Source organism: Gopherus flavomarginatus, chromosome 1, assembly GCF_025201925.1.
Source record: "Gopherus flavomarginatus isolate rGopFla2 chromosome 1, rGopFla2.mat.asm, whole genome shotgun sequence".
NCBI classification, from domain to species: Eukaryota; Metazoa; Chordata; order Testudines; family Testudinidae; genus Gopherus; species Gopherus flavomarginatus.
The window spans coordinates 291,745,627-291,769,961 of record NC_066617.1 but is presented as its reverse complement, the minus strand read 5'-3'; the positions used below and the strand labels follow the sequence as shown (position 1 = coordinate 291,769,961).

At 39.7% G+C, this 24,335-nt stretch overlaps 1 protein-coding gene across 5 annotated transcripts in view; it reads right to left on the bottom strand.

Moving 5' to 3' along the window:
• Positions 1–5,023: 5,023 nt before the first annotated feature.
• TBC1D4 (TBC1 domain family member 4) overlaps positions 5,024–24,335 on the bottom strand; it is a 188,378-nt gene continuing 169,066 nt past the window's right edge. For all 5 annotated transcript variants that reach the window (XM_050947166.1, XM_050947177.1, XM_050947185.1 and 2 more), the window contains 5 exons: positions 23,981–24,225; positions 15,980–16,139; positions 13,245–13,414; positions 11,186–11,362; positions 5,024–7,328 (listed from right to left, as the gene is read on the bottom strand). In XM_050947166.1, coding sequence (XP_050803123.1) covers positions 7,095–7,328; positions 11,186–11,362; positions 13,245–13,414; positions 15,980–16,139; positions 23,981–24,225 — 986 coding nt within the window. In that variant the 3' untranslated portion in view covers positions 5,024–7,094. The remainder of the gene's footprint in view (positions 7,329–11,185; positions 11,363–13,244; positions 13,415–15,979; positions 16,140–23,980; positions 24,226–24,335) is intronic.

Below are 24,335 nucleotides of genomic sequence, written 5' to 3'. Positions count from 1 at the left end.
CTTCCATGCTTTGTGCTATTTCCAGAACTTTTTTTAAACCCTAGGTGGATTCTGCCAACAGACATCTCTGAATTCTTTCATAACTGATACCATAGCCACGGCTTTTAATGTACCTCCAAAATCACAGCACTCCAACAAATGTAGTTTTGGTACAAAAACTGACACTGACTTTCCAGGTTGGTGGGAGAAACTTACATTTTAAATTCTGCACAATCTCAGATGGCATTGGGTTATGATGGCACAAGACAACGTTAATTAGTTCAAAGTATTTGGCCTTGAGCTTTTCTAGTGGTATCAAAAATCTAATTCAACTTCGTATTTGCTCCACAAATACTCAATGAAAATGACATGTTTCTTTTTATCATCCTCTATATCAATTTTAATAAAGTTCTGGGAGAGTCTCTGAGTACTGAGTCCAGTCCTCCTAATCTGCATCATATGCTTTCATTTTTCCATATGCAGCCATTTTTCTCCGCAGTAAAAAAAAAGTTTGTCATTTAGGCACACAGTATGTAGAGCTTGCTGGCTGTTGTTTTTAGTTTATCCTTGTTGCCAACATAGTATATGGAGTTCCAAGACTGATTAGAACTGGAAAAGGAAATCTTTTATTCTGGTACAGGTTCACAGACCACTAATCAGCCTACATCTTGGGAAAACTTCCTCACACAATTGTTGGAAAAAGTTCAGTTGAATCTTAGGGCTTTTTAACAGTAAATAGCAATTCTCACCTTGGCCACCAGGTGGAAATAAGCATACCAAAAATACTTACATTATAGTATTCATCACTGAGCATCTCCACATTCACCACACTAGCAATTCCTAACTTGATTGCTTAATTTTGCAATCTTGCAGTTCTTTAATATGGTAGTTTTATATGTAATTGGCCAAGCATATGGAAGCCCTGCACGCAGCTTGATGGCAAGTCTCCATCAGTATGTAATGCAATAACTTTTGAACTTTGCAACTGATCAGTTGCAACATTGGAAATGTTCTAGGCAGTAGTAGGCAGGTAGTAAGTAGGATTTTGGTGAAAATCAGAAAATGAGAAGGGGAAAATGAGGGACAAACAGTGCCTCTGGCATTGGGTTAGCAGAGTGACCTCAACCAGGATATCTGTACAGATCAAAGAACTGAGTGAAGGTAGCCATTAATACTTTCTAGCATAACCCCCCCTCCCCTCATTTTAGCTTTGCCCATTGTCCCAGTAGAGTTTAAAATGCTGACATGCTGAATGACATATTTCCCAGGCAAAAGAAATAATGGGAGTGGGGAATAGAGAGAAGAGGGCACAGAGTCCCTCCCCCACCCATCCACAAGCTCGCTAGGAGATTAATATTGCAAGGGAGATGAAGCACCGTCATATACTGATGGGTTCAATAGCTAGCATCAATATTAAAATCTAAACTAACTACAAAATGTAGGATCAGTTACAATCCTTTACGTTACCTAAAATCAAATTTAGTGCCATCAAGGGAGCGTGGATGCAGAAATCTTCAGGATCTGTGCAATCATCTTTAATAACCTGATGCTGAACCAAGCTGAAGGGGACAGTGGGCACTCAGAATTTTGACTGTCTGAATATGCCCAACTTAGACAAAGTTCTATATCTAATGTCCATGAAGGAAAGACACCAAGCTGAAGGGACAATGAGTTAGTTCATTATGATGCCTGGTCCAGTGGCAGACACGAGTGGCGGTGGCTTCTGAAGATGCTAGATTCTTGTTCTAGGCAAACAGATGCAATTTTTCATTCTTAGCTGGGATACAGCATTTAAGTATGCAAGAATGTGAATGTCCTCATTGTGGACAACTGGGTGCTTCAAATTGCTGGACCTCAGAACCTCTATTACACCCTAGAACGCCTCCATTTAGGCAACTCTGAGCAACCTGGGCAGCATTGCAGTGAGTAGGTTAAGAAACAAGGAAGCCTATCTAACGTAATAGAAGGGATGACCACCACACTGAAGTTTAACTGAAGATAACAGGTCACTATTCCTGTTTTCAAAGAGGCCCTTCTTACAGCTGGTTGAAAAATGCCAATGTTATTATTTCAAAATGTTAATATTTGTTTTTCAACAAAAGTTACAAAACAACTCTTTGGGTTTTTCTTTTGGGTAAAAAAAGTTTGGTTTAAAATATTTTGGCTGTCAGTTCCATTCTTTTCCCCTAAAAACTGAAAAAAAATGGTCAAGAAGCCAATTTTTTCAACACAAAAGGTTTTTTAGAAAATTCACCCAGCTCTAGCTCTTTTCCAAGATCACAGCTGGTGTAATTAGAATCCTGGCAGAAGTAAGTAGTTTTCAGTTATAGCTTGTGATCTAAAAATATTTAAACCTTTACAGCCCTTTCAAGGAAGCCCTCTGCTATCTGAGGTTCAAGAATTTAGAGTTAGCTCCTCCTAGATGCTGCATGATGTAGTGCTGAAGATACAGTAGCTGCGTTCGTCCTTCTGACCTGCTCTCAGTTAGAGCCACAGCATAGTATTTGCAAGCACTCTGCTACCTGGGCCACCACATTTCAGGTAAGATGTAGAAATGAGGTTCTGATTGCTTGCAGTTAATAAGGATCCCCAACACTTTTTCCAAGAAGGGGCAAAATCCAGTGCCTGTTCATATTATATTAGCACTCCCAATGTGTTACATGCTTTCCAAGTATATAGTGAGGCACGGTCCATATCCCAAACTCTTTGGCAACGTTCAGCATTGACAGACTGAGTGGCAAGATGGAGCACTTTCTCCAACACTTCTTACCTTAACTTCCCCACACCATCAGTTTAAATTGCATAAGGCATCATTCACTTCCTGTGGATTTGGTGTGCACCGATCAATAGTTTCAGAATATCATATTAGGAGATGTGTGTGTGTAACAGGTGAATGTATGTGATAAGTGAATGTGGCATACAGGTTCTTTAAACTAACAGTAGCTTTACACATGAAAGTAATAAACTGTACAGACATTTGTAAAAGGGATGCTGTCAGTTTAAAAATCAAGGGAAAAATGCTGCTCTGCTACATTCATACAACAACTTCCACTGGCCTGGGATGGCGAACCGCGGCCAGTGGGATCCATGATTGGCCGAACCTGCAGACGCAGCAGGTAAACAAATTGGCCTGGCCTGCCAGGGTGCTTACCCTGGTGAGCTGCGTGCCAGAGGTTGCTGACCCCTGCTTTAAATTATTAAAACTAAAGGAATTAAAAAAAAATCTAGTTTATTTTTTGAATTTCCCTCATCTTAGTAAAAATGGACTGGCCATTTTCAATTTCTGATCCCCATGCATTAGCTTTGCAAATATTGCAAGAAAATGTTTATGCAATATGCTCAACTCCTTTATTTATTTATTTTCTGCAAACCAGGAACATGTTTTTATTGGTATTAGGTTTTACTGTTTATTTCAACTCATCTATCTTTTAGGCCTAAACTACTAATTAGATTTAAATAAAAAAAACCAAAAAAACAAGAGTTGATAAAAAACTAGGAATTCAGGATGTAAACTATCACATAGTGATTTGTTATAAATATACACACTGTGATAGACCCAGGCCAGTTGGGAACAGCAGAGTAGTCCTGTTGGTATCCAGGAAGTGGGTGGGCAAAGCCCGCCTACTGCTAAAGGACCTCCCTCCAGCCTAAGGGGAGGATCCACAGGTCTGTGATACCAAATGAGTACGGGGGACAACTAATGAAAAAAAGTAGGATCGAGAGTGAGGTAACAGCAGAGTAGTAGAAGGGAGATATACTGGCCACTGGATAAGCAGTTTTCTGTTCCCTGAGTGACCAGAGCAGGGGCTGCTCCAGGCTAATGAGAACCCCTGACTCCAATTAACCTGCTAAGAGTCAGGTGAGGCTGTTAAGCACCTGACTCTAATTAAGGCCCCTCTGAAGCTATAAAAGGGCTCACTCCAGTCACGCCAATGAGAGCCAGGGAGCCAGAGGAGAAGAAGTGCAGCTGAAGGGCTGGTTAATGAAGACACCCTCAGGTCATTGGTAAGGGAGCCCTAAGGTAAGGGTGAAGAAAAGAGAAGCAGGAGAGCTGTGGGGAAGTGGCCCAGGGAAATGTAACAGCTCTGGCAGTGAAAGGTCAGCTGCCAACAGCTGCTGCCATTAGGGTCCCTGAGCTGGAATCCAGAGTAGAGGGTGGGCCCGGGTTCCCCCCAACCCACCACTACAGGAACACCTCCTGGGAGGAGAAGGCAGGGAGGCCCCTGTCAGGACAGAAGGCTAAACTGTTTTGGTAGGAGGCTGCAGGAGCAACAGAGACTGTGGGAGTTCTCTCATCAACCTCCTTGCTGGCTTATGATGAAAAGGGCTCAGTAGATTGTATCCCTGGCCCTAGAGAGAGAAGGGCTACATCAGGGGTTGGCAGCCTATGGTACATGGCTCGCCAGAGTAAGCACCCTGGTGGGCCAGGCCACTTTGTTTACCTGCTATGTCGGCAGGTTCAGCCGATTGCAGCTCCCACTGGCCGCGGTTTGCCGTCCCAGGCCAATGGGGGCTGCGGAAAGCGGTGTGGGCGAGGGATGTGCTGGCCGTGGCTTCCCACCAGGGGCTTTCCTTACAGAAGTGATGACCTCTGCTTGAGAAACCCTGGGCTAGAGAGATTCAGATTCCTTCCTTTGAATTAAACATAGTTATCACTCCTAACATGTCTGTCTATTGAAGGAATTCAGGCTTTGAAATTTAGAAAAATATATTGCTTGTATAATTTAAATTGTCATCATTTGCATTTTTCCTGTGTCCTTTTGCAAATCCTGTTTTTCACACACATAGACTAGACCAGGGTTTCTCAAACAGGAGTCGCCGCTTTTGCAGGGAAAACTCCTCTTGGGCCAGGCCGGTTTGTTTACCTGCCCTGTCCTCAGGTCCAGCCCATCTCGGCTCCCACGGGCCGCGGACTGCTGCTCCAGGACAATGGAAGCTGCTGGAAGTGGCGCGGGCTGAGGGACTTACATGAAGACAGCACTGTTCCAAGTGAGAAACTGGTACTTGAAATGTGGAGAAATGAAAAAGCCAGAAGCCATGGAAATGCAGCAAAATTACATTTATTGGAAATTCTCCAGGCATCACATGAAAAAAATTGATATATGTGAAACAGAGGATAAAGCACATTCAGTGCATTTAAAAAAAAAAAATAGTAGTATGTATCTGAATACCCTTGATGTTGTAATACACTACTGCAGTTCCCTGGGATTAGTTCTGTATATACATATTAGCTAAAATTTACTTTGAACAAACTGCAAAGAATTGCCTCTTCACTTGGCATTTTTCCATCTGGTGCAATGAAACATTATTGAAATACCAAGTCAGATTCCATGTAATTTTATACACAGTGTAAGAGCTTGCACCCGACTGTAATAAGAAAGATAAATACAGTGATTGAATGAGTACTACCAAATAAGAAAACCACCGTGGAAATAAAACTAAACCCTGCAGCAATGAGCAGCAAAGCAGTGATTCTGTTGCTCTTTTTTTCCTTGAAATTAACATACAGCATTGTGAGATAGAAAGCAGCTACATTCAACATTTGCTTTCCAATCAATCTTATGCGTAAATGACACTTTGCTGAATTTGGCACTTTGCTTGATTTTTATTCTTAAAAACAAAACAAACGAACAAAAAAAACCTGCCTGGAATATAGCATAAATGGTAAGATAACATGATCCATTTTAACGTTCAAGTAACAACTCTGACATGAATTCCAAAATACATGTCTACTACATACAAACCACCTTCTTGCAGATTTACACTAATCACAACTGACTTTTTCAAATCTGTAGGCATCTTACTTATCGTCCTTTCGCTGACATACATACACTAAGAAATGACCTGGGCTTACCATCCTCTGTCTAGGACAGATTCACTCATGACAGGATAATTAAAATAAGTTTACAAAGTGGTGGTAACAGAATACAGGAATAGCATGAAAGCATTAAGCTGCATTTATAATACCTCCTTTCAAATGTGTGTTTCAAATCGATGCTTTAAATTGAAAGGTACATGACATTTCAAGTCTGGCTAGCTAATCCTCTCCCTAAACAGTTTCACAGCACAAGCCTGAAAATTATCTGATGTATGGTCTTTATCACGATGTGTTTGGGGATTCAGAATGTTTAGAAATCCTAGCTCCCCACTTTATCCAGTGCCTCATTACATCTCCCACCCCCCAAAAATTAGCCATATACCTGTTGGGGGAACCAATGAACTGTGTGACAACAGAAGGTCTTACAAGGTTTCTTTTGCAATTTGAAAACCATGTCCAGTTTTAAATATATTACCACAATATGTCACCTGTTGGAAATTAAGCTCAGAGTACAGACCACTCTGCAGGCCTATTTCCTTCCTTCAACTTCTACTGTCAAACTCCTGGGGTGGGAGAGGCAGGAAGGGAGGTAACAACCATTTTCTGGGTCTTGCTTTTTACTGACTTTTCAGTCTTTTGAGTTTTTTAGGCATAACTGTGACATAATGCCCGTCAATTTCAGCGGATATGCGGGAATAATGTCCTGACTGGCACATTCCAGGCAGCACATGGCATTATAATTCTTCCTATAAGAGCCACACAGTGACAGTCAGCTTTAGTTATTGTTATATACACACGTCAGTAGAATTAATGACAGACACACAAGTTTACACAGAATTCCACAAAACATGTGAAACATGCTGTTCTTTGGAGGAAAAAATACATTCATCTTTTTCAAGTATTATATATATCTACATATATAGACACATTATCTTCATTTTGCTAGAAGACAAAGATATGCATCTAGAATGAAATTTTAATTTACCACCACTTTGGGTTTCATTAGTGAAGTTCTGACCTTTTCCTTTAAATCAACTCTAAATATACATCTACTTGTCACGATTAAATGCAACAGTCCTTTATTTCCCATTATGATATATACACACAACCATTTAAAAAAAATCTATTTTGATAACCTGGGATTTGCATAATGAGAGTGACAAGGCCTATCTGCTGCTATGAATGTCCCAGCACCGGTTTTAGGCAAACCACTACTGCTGCTTTCTGAGTTTTTATAGCAGCAGATATATCTTTGCTTTCCCTTCATATCCGAAATTCTACCACCTGCAACGCTTACTTATGGCTTATTTCCTTGCTTTGTTCTATTGTTTGGGTTGGCATTTACTTCCTTCAGGAGCAGTTCACTGTCGGACAGTGCTTCTGCTGGCACGTATTTACTTATTTGCTCAATCGTCTTTTGATATGCCATCTTCTCTTGTTCCAGCGACTGGATTAAGCTCCGCATTTTGTTCTCTCGAGACAACAGGTTTTCCAGGTTGGATTCCAGACTCTGAATTTTAGCATGAGCTAGCTGTAAGAAGTAGGAAGAATATCAATTTACATGATCTTCTAAGAGATTCAGATTAAGACCTTTATTACCATATGTGGTTGTACCCGTTTGCCTCCATACAACTCATGGACATAATGTGATGATCTGCACAATTGTGTGAGATTGTGAATTTTCTGTATGTATCTTTACAGGCTGCATGTTTTTGTCTTCTATCCCTTGCCTTTCACATGCTAGACTGAAATTCCAAAGGGGAGGGATATAGGGCTGCTAATGGAAGGTCATTAAATTGGGATAGTCCTCTATTCAAATACAAACATACTAGACAACAGACTGGCTCCACCCAGGAGAACTGGTTTGCCAAGAGAGCGGTTGCCTGGTAAGGAAGACACCTGCTAAAGGCAGGTGATCTGGGAGTCACCTGACAGAGGAACTGGAAGGTTATAAAAGGGAAGGAACTGATCTATTTAAGGAACTCTCTCAGCAGCATGGGGCACAGGTCACTTGCTGGAAGATTCTCTGCACCTTGAAGTCTTTAAACCATGATTTGAGGACTTCAGTGGCTCAGACACAGATTTGATACAGGAGTGGGTGGATGAGATTCTGTAGCTTGTGTTGTGCAGGAAGTCAGATTAGATTATCATAACGGTCCCTTATGACCTTAAAGTCTATAATTCTGTGAGTCTATTTGAGGTTTTCAGCCATTTGGATTAGCTCAAGCAGAGGAAGGTTACTGCAGGAGTCTGAAAAGGCAGTGGAACCCTACCCACCTGAACATGGATCATTCTGCAAAGGAAAGGTGACCTAGAACGAGGGGCACTGTTTGTGGTTTTCTATATAATCTGGACACGGCATATTTCTTGTGTGATTAAGCAAAGAGCAATGGTGTTAGAATTCCTTACAAAGTGTCTGAGATTCATCTGTTACACCTGGCAGCTCTCACAGGGGGATGCTAGACAAAGGATCTGCATCTTGAGTGTGCCTAGAGGCCCCAAGACAGCATTCAGATTCTGAAGGCTTAAAACACATGGGATCCAGCTGCTGGATCCCCTCACAATAGTCTGGTGAGTGGCCAAGAGGAGGTGCTCAAATGAATCTGTCACACCTATTTGTACAGACACTGGTTCCATCTCCGAAACAGCTATTTTAAAAAATATTTATCTACGTACCATGGCTTCCTCCTAGCCTGACGCTGCCCAAGGAACAGTTCAGATTCTAAGGATTCTTTGAAAGCTCTCTATGGGGGGTAGGCAAACAGAGAGAACTCAGATGAATAACTGTCGATAATAAGAAGTTGCAGCGGCAACAGATAAAGGCCCATGATTCAGCAAATTCTGTCCACAAGGAACCAACAGAAAGCAAATGGGAGCTTTCCAAAATAGTACCAAAAGGAAGAGACTGACATTCTTGGCTTTGACAGGTCCTAACAAGCTAAGAGACTTCTGTTAAAAAAAAAAAAACAAACAACAACTGGGATAAGAAGAGTTACCAAGAGAATCTAGATATCTGATATGGAAGCCATGTTCCCTTTTCCAAGTGAAGATGGATGAGGACTACATGTGTGTACAGTATAAACCAGATTCCTTCATGGAGGAAAGCACAGGACCACGAACAGTGGTGAATGTTTCTGGGAGAAATGAAGGAACCCTAACCAGATACTGTGACCGAATGCACCCTGTATTCACACCCTACACACTATTGTAATAATCTTTGTACAAAATTTGCCTGTGAGGTATCTTTTGAAAACTAAACTCACTGGTCAATAATATCATGGCAAAATGCATGTAGCAACATTATATGCAAAGTTATGAACAGAAGCTACGAACATATGAAATTATGACTCAAGGTGTTTACCAGACAAGTCAAAGGAAGCAGCCACTGGACTTTGGAAGAGATCCAACACAAAAATGTGGTTAGCCCCATTGCTGGGAGCATGCGGTCAGGGATTTTACCTTGAGCCAAGTCTAGTTTAAATTTTAGTACAAGAAAGCATTTTATCTTTTTCTCCTGTAACCATTTCTGATTTTATACTTGTACTCACTTAAAATCTCTCTTTGTAGTTAAATAAATATGTTTTATTCTTTAATTAAAACTAACCGAGTGTTGTGAATTGTTTAGGTAACTCAATTTCAGGTAGAAAACTGTTGGATATTGTTCTATTACAGAAGCAATGGACCTAAAATATCTGAACTGCCCAGGAAAGGGCTGGACAGTGCAGAACATACATTTTCGGGGGAAATTTGAGATTGGGAGTGTGTTGGCATCACCCAGAAAGTAACCAAGGCTGATGGAAGCCAGAGTCTGACTGGAGTGTGCTGGCAGGCTGCAGTTACATACAGACATGCAGGGTGTGACCTGAATGCTGGCAAGCTGATTGTGAGTGATCCAAGTCGGAAGCTACAGCAGCAAAGCACTGCGAGGCACTCAACGTTGCAGGGCAGGGGTGACAGATCCTCACCAGTCTGGACTGTACCCCAGAATGTCAGATACTATATAAAAAAAAGGAAACATCAGAAACATGACAGATCTATACACAGGGTAGGATGGTTATAGAGGAACAAGAAAGCAGATGGAGGAATGTTGTAATTAGGTAGAATAGTAGAGATATGTACAAGGAAAACATCTATGGCGCCTGTCAAGTCAGTCACCAAAAATAGCTATTCTACCCTTTTTGGAAGAGAAAGAGCAGGAACAGATTGAGAACAGGCCAAAGACAGACACTAGTCCAACCAGTAACCAAAACCAAACTGAAAAAGGACCATCACAAGAAAAGAAAGGTGCAAGTGATCCTGGTCAGCAGATTTAAAAAAAATCAGGGCTGAGACAACAATGGCCCACAAAAAGGTTCATAATAAATATCACAATAAAGGTGCATGATAGCTGGAAAAATTGTGGGGATTTTCCACTGAATCGTACACCTGGAACCAAACAAAACCAAGCAAAAGAAGATTTGATATCCCAGAATTATAGGGTTAGAAGGGAACGTAAAGGTCATTTAATCTAACCCCCTGCCAAGATGCAGGATTTGTTGTGTCTAAACAATCCAAGACAGATTGGTTTCCAGCCTCCTTTTGAAAATCTCCAGTGAAGGAGCTTCCACAACCTCCCTAGGCAGTCTGTTCCATTGTCCTACTGGTCTGACAGTTAGGACATGAATTTCTTCAGTGATCTGAAAATGAAAATAGAACTGAAGATGAGGCCTTCTGAGATCCTTCCAGTGCTATATGAAAATAAATAAGTATATCGCTACTAAAGATTAACTGGTCTGGTCCCATGGAAAGAAGGGTATTGTATTTTGTAATAATGCAAGATAATACAAATGGGGAAAATAATCAAAATCCAGATAGCCAATGGGAGGTATGAACTTAGAATGAAATCATGCTTTAGAGTTGATAGGGAACATCCAATTGTATCTAAGTTTGCGAGGAGACAGTCAGCCAAAGCCCAGTGTGATACAGAGTATGGATGAGCCAGACATTTGCAAACTGAAGAAAAAACAAAAAGTGAGGGGGCTGGAGGAACTGATTTATCAGAAGATTAAAAAGGTTGAAGATGTACAAATTATCCATGAGATAATTAAGAAGGTGAGGATGGACATAATCTACAGGTATTTGGAGAAAGTAAACATCAAGAAGGAAGAGGAATTATTTAAATGGGTACAGAAGACTACAAATGGCGTAAAAAAACCAAAACATCTAAAATACAAAACAAGAACTTCTTGATTGCATAAAGCTATTAGGCTGTGGAACAATCTCCCAATACCAAATTTTTAAACATTTAAGAAATTGATTTTTTTAATGACTTTAAAAGAAAATCCCCTGTTGGCTGAATTTTAGGAAAAAAGTTAATGCATGGTGATCAAATTAACTTTGGCTATTTACCTCTAGCTTCTCCAGCAAGTCCATATTTTGCCTCTTTAGCTGACTGTTGACCCTCTCCAATTTCTCCAAAGGTTCACCATCATCACAGGGATTCAAACCTTCCTGCAGCTCATCCTGTAGTACATGGTACTCTACTTCATAGGCATGAAGTTGTTTGGAAATATCCATCTCAAAAACCTACCAGGAGAGGGAAAAAATAGTTTTGCTTACAACAGGGAGCATTAAATTCATTTGATTAATTGGCAATTCTACTTGGTAATTAAAATATTAAGTAAACCTTCTAGCCTAGACTTCATTGCCCTGACTAGAAAGGAACAATATTCAGGAAGATTTAATTGGGTCATTATTTTATGGTGGCCAAATAATGACACTAAATGAGAATACAGCTGATCAGATGTCAGGTTCTCAGACCCTGTAGAATTATTGTGCTGACTCATCCAACAGCCAAACCATGTGGGTCTCATCAGCTCTAATTCAGAAATATAACAGGTGAAGAGAAAGATATTCAAAGACACAAGTGAGTTAGACATCCAGCTCTCATTGACTGTACAGACCCTCTCCTGTACGGACAAGAAGGATGATCCAGTAGTAAGAGCAGTAGCCTAAGACTTGGGAGAAATGGGTTCAATTCCCTGCTCCATCACAAACTCCCCATATGCCACTGGGCAAGTCACTTAGCCTCTCTGTGCCTTAGTTCCCATCTGTAAAATGGGTGTGATAGTACTTTCCTCCTCAAAGGGTTGTTGTGAGGATAACTACATTAAAGATTGTGATGCACTTGCACATTACAATAATGAGGGCTATATACACACCTAACGGATGGACTGCCTATCTGAGCCTTTGAAATACAGCTTTAGAGAGGCTCTAAAGGAAGAGAGAGACAATGGCTAGAGTGACAGCAGCCTTGCAGGGGAAAGTCTTAGAAACAGTCAGCTCAGCAGAAAAAACTCAGGCTCAGATTGACGTTTGCTGTTTTTCAGGTGACTCAAATCTAAGCAACTCTAGATTGTGTTCATTACTGAACACAAACATACTGAGTGACTTCTCCCTCTCATTTAGAGATATGCTTAATACCTGATAACCCATTGAAATTAATGATGATGCATGTTACTATTATGTCTTATTGCTTTTTATCATATATTGTTAGGCATAGTAAGAAGCACACATACCAATTCAATGTCCATGGGGATAGTAAGGCTCTAACATGGTAATCCCAACCAATGAGGTCAGGAATTTGAGAACCATGTTTAAAAAAAGCATACTAGAGTAGAACAGATAGGCTGAGGCATGGGTTGGCTAGCGTTGTTTTCTGGAAAAAGATCCTTTCCCAATCGATCAGGGAAACTGCTAGCAACAGCCATGTCTGAATGAGTTGTTGCTAACATGATTTTAAGCATAGTGCTAACTAGGTCATAAGGATTTTCTAAAATTCTCCCAGTGCTTCAACGAAAGCTGCTCTGCGAAAAGAAGTTAGGGCTTGTTGTTAAGATACGGGACTGGGCCTGAGACCTCTTCCCAGCTTTATCACAGACTTACGATGTGAACACCTCTCAGCTACAGTTGCCCTTTGGTAAAATAGGAATAATAATTCACAGGGTGTTGGGATGATTAAGCTTAAAAAGTTTTTTAAGTGCTCAGATGCAGCCCATATAAATTTCTAGATAAATGACGTCAGAAAATCTTCAGTTTAGATACAGCCTCTCTCTCTCTCTCCTCAGTGAAGGCTGAATTTTTCCAGTGACTGTTGTCTCAGACAAGAGACATCATTTTTTCCAAAATACCATTTATTTATTTTTTGCCACTCACCCTTCATTAGTGATGGATTTTTTTTTCTAAATCAGACTAGAGGCCATCAAAACTATAAAAAATTGATATGACCTACAGATTACAAGTATAGTCTAGAAAATGACTCCTTGAATTTAGTGTCATAGCAACTGAGAGGGGATCTAATTGATATTATATAAATTGAAGTAAGTGACTCATCATTAGCAGAGACCCCTGGATTCATTTTAGGGTTAATATCTTATAAAGAAATAAAGGGGAAAAACCCCAACCTTACCTGGGTAATAATCTTTTCCATTTGAAGCTTAGTCATGTCTGGGATAGTGCCTTTAAGGAAATCAACAATATTCTCAAAACTCTCGCATTCCATTACAAGTGCTTCTTGGCTGCTAAGTAAACTCAGAGCTACCTTAAATATGACTTCAGTTCCTTGAAGAAAGATAATGTCTAAAACAGAAAAAAACTGTAAATACATTGAAAATAAGGATTAAAACTATTTGGGTTAATTTTTGTGCTGGGATACTTTCCTTTGCCTTTCTATATTTGAGCAGTAGTAAATTGTGGAGGGAAACGAATATAGGGTCCATCATATTTTGACTATGTTATTTTCGTTATTTAGAAGATACCAATATTTCAGCATCAGCTTAATAAATGAAAAAATGTACAAAAAATATTTTACTGCCCTTTTATAAATGCAACGCTTTAGGGAAAAAAGATTGTACGCTTGTTGGACAAACACACTCTGAAGACCTATGAAGTGTGAAAGGCATTTGAGTATTGTTATAATGTATGTGATATTAACCATATTAAGAGGAATGTATACTGTTAATTTAAAAAAAAATCCGAACAGACATTTATTACTAGGAGCTGATCATTAAATGTAATACAGAATGACATAGTTAAGAAATGACTTATCCTACTGTTCACAAGGTAGTAAATTGCTACTTCATTACTGGAAGCTCTTCAAAAGGCTAAAAACCCTACTCATGTATAAAACCTATAGCAATGCTTCAGTTGTCTATAAATTAAGGCCCTGATCCTGCAATCTGATTTGCTTGGGCAGATCCTTATGCCCAAATGGGGAAATGTCTTAGCCCCACGGAAGTCAATGGAATTTTTGCCACTGACCTCCACAGAGCCAGGATTTCACCCAGGGAGTCTCATTAAAGTAAGCTGGGCTCTGCAAGGGTTCATGAGTCTGAACGGATGAGATTGCAGGGGTGGGGACTAAAACACAATGTTTCTGGTGTAGATCCAGATGCTGTACCTTGCTATATTTATTTAGGGAACAACCACCTATGATCCTCCCTCCAAAAAAGGCAACTCCCTGACTTCAAAGTCTATTGGCGCAACAAATCATGAGAATACTATTTTTAAACAAAATGCAAAATAAACTAGAGTACTTATTTTTTACTATTTTGCTTCTGTTAAGACACGCACGAATATAATGAATGAAAAAAGTAATTAAACACTCACAATCATTATAGAGAAATAAATGAACCAACACCTAATTTTCTGAATTGGCCCCAAAATAGGAAATAAAATCTTAAGTCTATTTTTGTTATAAAATCAAAAAGTGAAAAAATATTAATGACTTAGGAAAAAATAATTAAAAAACAAACAATAGGATAGAAATTAAGCAGACACTTTGAATTGAAAAAAAAAAAGTGCAGGAACACTTCACAAATGCTACAAAGGAAAAATTGGAAGCAACTTACTATTGATTTAAGAGAAAGTATGTGATATTCTTCTCATTTCTTGATAACTGTAGTATATTACAGTATCTAGATATCTGTTGTATTTTTGGACAAACTCCCACAAAGTTGCATGCATAAAAAGTAATTTTTGAAATGAAGAAATTTGAAAGTATTATTCCTAAGCTATTAATAAGATGCAGAAATTCAATGTGATCCTATAAACATTTACTACCTTGAGTAGTTCCAGTGAAGTTATTGTAGCGAACACTGCCCTATAATGCATCAGACCCTAAAAGGTTATCTAAATAGAAAATGAAATGTACTAAAGTTGAAAACGGTTTAATTTTAAATAATACCTGAATAGCTAAAATATTCATGAAATCAAAACTGAGTATAGTGTTCAAGTTACTGGATTCAATAGCTTACTTTAATGAAATCTACAGAAAGAAATGCAGTGAACTGAAAACCTGTTGTATCATACTTTTCTCCATAATGATACAATTCAGAGTTTAGAAGTCCCAAAACAAGACTGTACCTCTTGAGATATACATACTGCTCTTGAGTAATCCTATGCAAAACAGGTTTCATACTTGTATCATCACTAAGGCTACATTTTAGTCACAGGTATTTTTAGTAAAAGTCACAGACAGGTCATGGGCAGTAATCAACCTTGGCAGAGGTGTGGCCAGGCAGCTCTATGTGCTGCCTCTGCCCAGAGCCTGGCTTTGCAGCTCTCATTGGCTGGGAACCACAGCCAATGGGAACTGCAAGGGTGGTGCCTGCAGGCAGAGGCAGCATGCAGAGCTGCCTGACCACGACTCCGCCTAGCAACTGAGAAAGGGAGATGTCGTCGCTTCTGGGGAGCTCCCCAGGTAAGCACTGTGCAGATCCTGCCTCACCCCAATCCTCTGCCCCCAACCCACACTGAATCTCTGCTGTGGGGGAGCGGCACACAGTTATGGAACTCATGACTTCTGTGAAACTCGCAGCCTTAATCATCGCTGTTAATGAGTTAAGTTTCTGATGTCTACTTGACATTTAAAAGTAAAGTGGTAGTACAAGTGACTAAAAGCTTTAGCCTTTAAGTCTTTATACCGTAATAATTTCCTGTTGCCCGTTTTTTCCTTCAGTTTAAAAACTTTCACTCTGACTTTATTAAAAAATAATAAAAAAAATTGTGGCTGACAACTGGAACAAGTTATCTGGCATTATCTATTAGTATATAAAACAAAGTGCAAAATATTCCCATGAATGTTTTCCCTTACATTATACAGGATATTGTGCTACTTATGACGGTGATAAAACACTCTCTTACCAAAAACTCTGGCTACAAATCCTAATGGAAACTGAGAAGCAAACAATGTGAGAAACCAGGGTGCAGCATAAAGACTGGGGCTGATTTCATTCTCTTCAAGATGATTATAGAGGTCTCTGTGATAATCATGGAGGAGTCTTGAAAGTTGATACATCTGAATCTATAGTAGGTTTTGAGAAAGAGATAAAAAAAAAATGTTGAGCTCTTCTCCAAATTTTTCAATCACTTCACAATGCACTTCAGGTGAAATCAACCCCAGCACAGAAGGCCCAGTAAAGTAGAGCATAAGTGGAGTATAAGCCCTGTGTGGATCTGCTAGCTTTGGGTGAATTTCAGTCTCAATGAATTAAAACTGAACACTTGAAGTAAGAAGGAGCAGTTTGAGCCAGACCATTTACTATTGAAGTACCATCTAAATTCACAGAATCTAGATTTTAAAGGACAGAAAGAACCATGATGATCTAATCTAGACCCCCTGTATAACAGGGCATAGAACCTCATCTAGCAATTCTTGCATCAAATCCAATTACTCCGAATTACCCTCCAGGTCAGCCCTCTCTCACAAAAACAAATCCCAGAGAGAACCACCACCCATCCCATAATGGATAATAGCCCAGTGGTCACGGCACTCACCTGGAATGTGGGAGAGCCAGATTCAGATCTCAGCTCTGTATGATTTAGAGCACGGACTTGAACCCAGCTGTTCCACAGCCCATGCGAGTGCTCTGACCCATGGACTATTGTATAGAATGCGGTAGGTCTCACTCTCTCCCATTGGAGCTTTTGCATTTTGGATAGTTAAATATTCTTTGTGCCAGAGTGAGGGGGAGGGAAAAAGCGAGCGATTGACTATAGCCCAGTGGTTCGGCTACTCACCTGGGATGTGGGAGAATCAGATTCAAGTCCTATCATAACCTAATCCCAGATTTGGACCTTAGCGTCCAAAATATGGGGGTTAGCATGAAAACCTCCAACCTTAGTTACCAGCTTGGACCTGGTAAAGCTGCCACCACCCAAAAATTAGAGTGTTTTGGGGCACTCTGGTCCCCCAAAAAACCTTCCCTGGGGACCCCAAGACCCAAATCCCTTGAGTCTCACAACAAAGGGAAATAAACCTTTTCCCTTCCCCCCTCCAGGTGTTCCTGGAGAGATACACAGAAGCAAACTCCGTGAATCTAAACAGAGGGACTCCACCCTCCCCGTTCCCAGTCCTGGAAAACAGAATTACTTCCCTCTTCACCCAGAGGGAATGCAAAGTCAGGCTAGTAAATCTAACGCACACAGATTTCCCCCTGACTTCTTCCTCCCACCAATTCCCTGGTGAGCACAGACTCAATTCCCTGGAGCTCCCCACTAAAGAAAAACTCCAACAGGTTTTAAAAGAAAGCTTTATATAAAAAGAAAGAAAAAATACATAAAAATGGTCTCTCTGTATTAAGGTGACAAATACAGGGTCATTTGCTTAAAAAAATATTGAATAAACAGCCTTATTCAAAAAGAATACAATTCAAAGCACTCCAGCAACTATAGACATGTAAATACAAAAGAAAAAACCAATAACCCCTATTGTTTTTTATGATCTCTGTACTTACAACTTGGAAACAGAAGATTAGAAAGCAGGAAATAGAAATCCCCTCACAGCCGAGAGAGAGTCAGGCAGAAAACCAAGAACAAAGGACTCACACAAAAAAAAACCCTCCACCCAGATTTGAAAAAGTCTTGTTTCCTGATTGGTCCTCTGGTCAGGTGCTTCAGGTTACTTTTTTTTTCCAGGTGAAAGACACATTAACCCTTAGCTATCTGTTTATGACAAGTCCCTGCTCCAAAACAGACAGAGTGGGGATTCAAATCTTGGTCTCCCACATCCCAGGTAACCACTGGGCTACTGGATAGACTGGGATAGATGGACACATACATGACAGACAGACCCCAAAATTCTCACCCCATCTGTCTTTTGTGTGCAGCCCAAACCAGTAACTGTGCTCAGAGCATACCTACTGGATTGGGTCCTGCATACAAAATCGGTGGGGGAACAATTAGTTTGAGAATCTTGCCGGGGCTTAGGCATGAGTAAGGGCTCTGAGCAGCTCGTTAGCTGCAGAGGCAGTGCCAGAATTTAGGTGACTTTGCACACAGCTACTGGCAGAAATGTGGGTCCCACAGGGATGTAGGTGCCTACAAGGTTAAGCAGCAGCTGAACAATGGTTTTGAGAATGTCAGTGGCACCTTAATGTTGGATTTAGTTGCCTAATTACCTCTTTGAATCTAGCCCTTAAGAGACTAAATCCAACAGGCTTTCAACAAGTCCCAAATCCTGATGTCACTTTTGAAAATGGGATGTAGCCTATTTAAGGTGCTTCTGAAAATGTTACTCCTTGTTCCTCCCCAAGCAAGAGATGTATTAATCTAGAACTCCTAGAATTCAATGGGCAAAGGAGAATAATAGAACAGTTAGCAGTGACCTATAAATCCATCAATAATTCTTTCTATGGGAAAAAAATATTGTTCACATCTTAGTAAAGCCTTATGCACGTAAACTATGCAAGCTTTCTAATCCTGCCCAAAACCAAATGGGATTTGGTTTTAACTACATGTTCCATTTAATTTGCTTTTGATCCTCCAGCTAAATCATCCTCTATAATCTCTTTAGCAGAGAAAACTTGTATATTTTTGTCTAAAATAAGCTATTCACCTAGAAGCCAGTTCTGGTTATCAAAAGTCATTTTTCTTTAATAGATGGAAAACAAAGCTAGAAATGATAACATTTTCCCATTAAAAAATAAACAAGAATGAGCATGAATGTTCTTCTTAAAAAAGAGGAATTTATGGATATATGTCCATCCTATTTGACTCCATCAGAGTTCAGACCACAGAAGTTGCAATGGATAAAATACTTTTCCCAGATAAAGTAATTCTTTATTCCTTTTCACACTCTTTGCTTCATTATAAGAGAACCAGCCTGTAGTTTAAAAATAATTTGTCTAAGACTCAAAAAGGAGAAATACTCCTCTTATTTATTAAATGGTACAAGTCCTATGACTGGGGCCTGTCCTGCCCTACCTCTACCTCCTGCCTCCTACCGCCCTCCCCCTCGCCCCCCCCCCCCAAAAAAAAGAGGTTAACTCTCAAAGGTATCTACCAATGCGTTGCAGATGAAGGGATAGGGGAAAAATTAACCTAAGTTTTGACTATTGTTTATTAGATGGCCATTGCCAGCTACATATCTGATCGCCAAGCCACTCAGTCAAAGGCTGTCTTCTTCTAGATCTGCCACTTTCATACTTTGCTGAAGTTACACAAAACAAAATGGAAGTTGGTTTTGTACATCTCTGAGCCTCTATTTTCTCAGTTGTGAGAAGTGCAAACCTCATGCTGTCATTATTTCTGATTGCTGTGTATTTACTACCTGCTCCCAAGGTCTCCATATTCTAAAAAACACATTCACTGAGTCAGAACAGACATTGGGAAGAGATATACAGTGTCATCAAGCATAAACCTCACACTATGGTCTGAAATTCCTCCTGCAGAAATATGGAAAAGACAACTCCCTCTTAATGTAAAATTGGCCCAGTCAAACACATGCAGTGCAGGAGGAAGCCCAATTTGAAACTCAGACTTCACAGATTTTGTATGTGAAAAAGTTGAAAATATGACTACTTCTCCCTGTCTGTAGCTCAGACAATTCAAGCTTTAAGGAGAGAATAGGGTTTTGCATTCACTAGTTAGAGCAGCATTCCATGAAATAAAGCACTAAACACCCAATGCTTTCTCTGTGAGCCATATGCAGAGACAGTTCAAGGTTAACTAGGGCCCATATCCGCCAGGATGTAGACTAGATGGGTGAATCAGGTAACACAGAGACAGTTAGACTAGATCCTTTTCATGAGTCTCTGAAGCAAATTTGTAAGTGAAGGGTCTAACAGCGTGCCCCTCCTACTTTCAATACAGCAAATCCACTAGTCATTCCAGGAAAGAAAATAAATGCATGAATTGTCAGACTTGTCTGAGGGCATATAACACAGGACCTGCTGCTTTTCATTCACCATTGAATAATGGTTCAATTTGTTATGTTCAATAATGAATTATTTCTAATGCAAGCATATGACACCAAATAGATTCAAAGTCTACTTAGTGGAATTACTGCACCAGCTTTCAGTTTTTGAAGAGTCACAAAAGTTCCTGTGTTAGAAAGCTAATAGTCCAAGGTACTCAAAGACAGCCACAGGGTTTTTTAAAAACTCATAATAAAAAAAGATTATCAAACTTAGAATACTACAGTTTACATAGATTACATAGAAGAGGGCTCTTTCCTAAAGAGGGGCTGAATTTTGGATAATCGGTTGTTCAGTATGTTTTTAAACTTTGTAGCCTAAACTTTACACTTTTTCATTGAAAATGTAAATATCTATGTGAATACTACAGAAGTGTGCTGTTTATAGTTTGATGATTACACATTTTCCCACATTTCTTCTCTCTGCCATTTTTATATCAGAAAAATCTGTGAATTGATATATCACTTAGAATAGCCAGAAGAGATAATGTCCTATCAGTAGCCTAACTGACCACTGGATGTCACTGCTGATCTAATTTGAGAGAAATTTTATTCTGAGCGAGTTCTGGTATAAAATGCTACAGCCAGTGTGACATGGGCAGGAGTTGTGCATGTTTTCCCATATAGTACAGCTGTGATAGAGCTCATGAGTCTTAACTCACAATTCCCTTGCAAAGAACTTAAGCCTCTCAACTGAAAACTGCCAATCATACCAAAATAGGTTGTGGCTTCAAGATGCAGGCAAATGTCTGCAAAAGACTGAGATGAAACTGAACCCACGCTTGCAATGAAAGCAGAGTTCAGAGCTCCATTTTCTAAAGGTGAGAGCGAGTTACTCAAAGGCCATCTAGCCTCCTTTCAAAAGGGTCTAAAATGTATTCTATCCAGGTGGAAGCCAGAAATTGAGACAGTTTAGTTGAGAGAGGAGACAAATTAAAAGAAAACAGGATGGAAGAATACAAAATAAATTAATAGTACGAGACCATAGATCAAGCACTTCTGTTTACTTTGTCTCACATTACAAGAACATAGATATGTTCCACGTAATTGAAAGGCACCCGGAGAATTACATTTCTAACAGTGGTCAGCATTTATGAGGCCTATTACAATTACTCTATCTGGGAACTGGTATATTTATTTAACAAAGTTATCTTTTGATGAATAAGCTGCAGTCTCAGGCCTATAGTTCCTTGTTTAACATTAGATACAATTGTATTCCATTGAGTTTGAGATAGTTGTGTATCCACATCTCTATTCCAACTCTCAAACTCTCAAATTATCAATCTTTGGCAGAGGTTTTTTGGGCCATAAAATTGTAAAAGGACACCACTGGCCAAGAAAATCCAGGAACTTTCCTCCAAAACAATAGAAGTTCTGGAGGTTCTGGAGCTCCCAATACATCCTGTCCAAACACATTTGTAAGTAAATGCTTTAAATGGAGATATTTCCGTAGTCTGGAACAGGGCACACCAAATTGTTGCTGAAGATCTACAAATGGTTTAAATTCATCGTCAGTTAGCTGCAACAAAGTTATAATTCCTCTCCTCATCAAATCTCTCCACATTAAGGTTTTACCACTGATTTTAAGGATAGGACTGCCTCTACATGGATGGAAGCAGAGCTTTCTAGATAATTTTGAGCAAGCGTACCCCACCACCGTCATTGTGGGAGCTCTGGAGCCATTAAATCCGTAATAATTTGATCCTACAATGCCTGAAAGGGGGAGAGGGTATACCAATTCTTGTTCAATCTGAACACAAGGTGTGGTCCAGGGTGACCAGATAGCAGGTGTGAAAAATCGCGATGGGGGTGGGGGGGGGTAATAGGACCCTATATAAGACAAAGCCCCAAATATCAGGACTGTCCCCATAAAATAGGGACATCTGGTCACCCTAGGTTCACATGGTCATATTTAACAGCCACAAAGATGCCTGGCTTAACCAAAAGGATATGATAATTTTCCAAGTTGGGAAAACAAAATTATCCCAGACATATTTATTTTATGGATGTCCTGGAATATTTTTGGTGATCAATATCCATAAATATTTCATAGAAAAAGATTGTCATTGAAAGTCCTACTTTGAAAAAGTGCCTCGGTGCGTGTACTTGTTAATGCATAAGATTTCTGATTTCCCCTCAAATTAATTTTATATCCTGAGAAAAGTTCAAACTTATTAATGGTGTTTAGAAGGCTAAGAATGGTAACCTTAGACTTAGATACAAATATAAGAGCATCCTTTGCAGACAGCATAGTTTTGTGCTCTGTTTGGCCTACCATGATACCATGAATATGTTGATTTCCTTGGATGGCAATGGCTGAAGGTTCTAGAGCTAAATCAAATGGAAGAGGAGAAAGGGGGCAGGCCTGCCTCATATGTCTCTGTAATGGAAAAGGGGCAGAAATATACTATTGGTAACTACCTTGGAAATTGGGTTACAGTATAAAAAAGTTTAATCCAAGCAATAAATTGGTTACCAAACCCAAACTTTGCTAACACATGACAAAGATAGGCCCAGGCCTCGTAAGAAGTGACAGCTAAGGATTCTTTAGAATATCCCGAAGCAGCAATATCAATCAGTTGAAGCAAATTATCTGAGCTATGCCTTCATAACGAAGGAAGTTACCTGATTTATGTGTATGACAAGTGAGAGACCTTTGTCCCGTCACATAGCAAGAGCTTTAGCTAAAATCTTAGCATCACAATTGATTAAAGAAATAGGCCTGTAATTACTACATAGTCCAACATCTTTCCCAGATTGAGGAATAACTGAAATTACAGCTTCTCTTAGAGCAGACAGGAGAGTTTGCTCATTCTTGGCCTCATTGAATATTCAATAATCTAGGTGTTTAATTCAATTGAGAACCCATCTGTGCCAGGAGTCTTTCCAACCTTCATTTCTTTGATAGCCAGAGTTAGTTCTGCGATTTCTAGAGGAGTATCTAAGAGTTCCTTCTAACAGCCAGGTCTGTGGCAGAGACAATCCACTAAAAAGCTTGTCTAGGGCATCTTTATGGATTCCCTCCAGGTAAATATAATTTTGAATAAAAAACTTTTGAAATTGTTTATTAATGTCTGCCTTGTATATAATTTACTGCTACTACTGTGATTAGCAATCTTATTTCTGTAAGCCTTTTGCTTAAATCTATATGCCAACAGCTTCCAAGCTTTCTCACCAGATTTCCAGTAGTTTTGCTTCAAACAAAATAAAGCAAAACGTAACCTTTCGGGACAGAAGTTTGTTGACTTCACATCTTAGATTGATGAGAGATCTGGAGCTTCTCTGGGGAGGCTGCACAAGGATAGTTTTACATCCAACACCTTAATTTCCTTCACAAGGGTATCAAGTCTATGTTTTCTCCATTTCTTTTGAAAGGTGGCATAAGAGATGATACAGCCTCTGAGGAAGGCTTTAAAGGCTTCCCAAAGTGAAGTAGCAGTTGGAGCACCTTTTTTTTTTAAATTCTAAATTCTGCTGGATAGAGTTAACAAATGATGTAACAAAACAGAGAGGCATTTAATCTTCACCTTTTAGTCGGGGGTGTCCTTGTTTTTACTTATTCACTGCATGAATGCAGGGGCAAGCAGATAGATAAAAACGATCATGGTTTATATGGGGTTTGGGGAGTGGTTGTTTTTGCTTTCTTTTGTTTTGTTTTTTTGAGGAGAGGGCAGAAAAATGAGCAGGAAAGGAAGGGATGAAAAGAAAAGTTTCCAAATGGAAGAGTATCAGGGTTTGTGATGGGAAGAAGTTGACAACTCTGAAGCTTCTATATCGACTTCTAAATGAGAAAATGAGAGGTTTGGCAAGGATAACTATATGCATTTTACTCACCTCTAGCACTTATCCCAACAAACTGCAACTTTCCAAGTATCAGAACAGGCACAACCTCTCGGAAATCCTACAGCAGATTCAAGTTAAGTTTGTTTTAGGAGAAAGGACCAACTTACCTGTAGTGACAGCATGTCTGGCCTGTACTGTTTACGGAAACCAAGATCATACATGAGGAATTTCAGCATTTCAAAGGCTTGCTCCTCACTCATGTGTAGAAGCAGTACTCCAGCCACAAAGCTGATACCCTGGCAATAACCCACTTCCTTGTCCAGCAAAGAATAAGCTTTCAGGAGATTAAAGAGTGACAGCTGCCCTGCTCCCAGTTGGGTAGAGAAGTAAGGGTGTGTAGGGAATGTCCTGCCTGGCATAAAAATAAAAGAGAGAGGTATTTAATTCTCAGTTCTCTTTTCTAGAGAGACAGAAATCCATAAAACTCCTCTCCTCTGTATTTGCAGAAGTTTCTCTTATCAA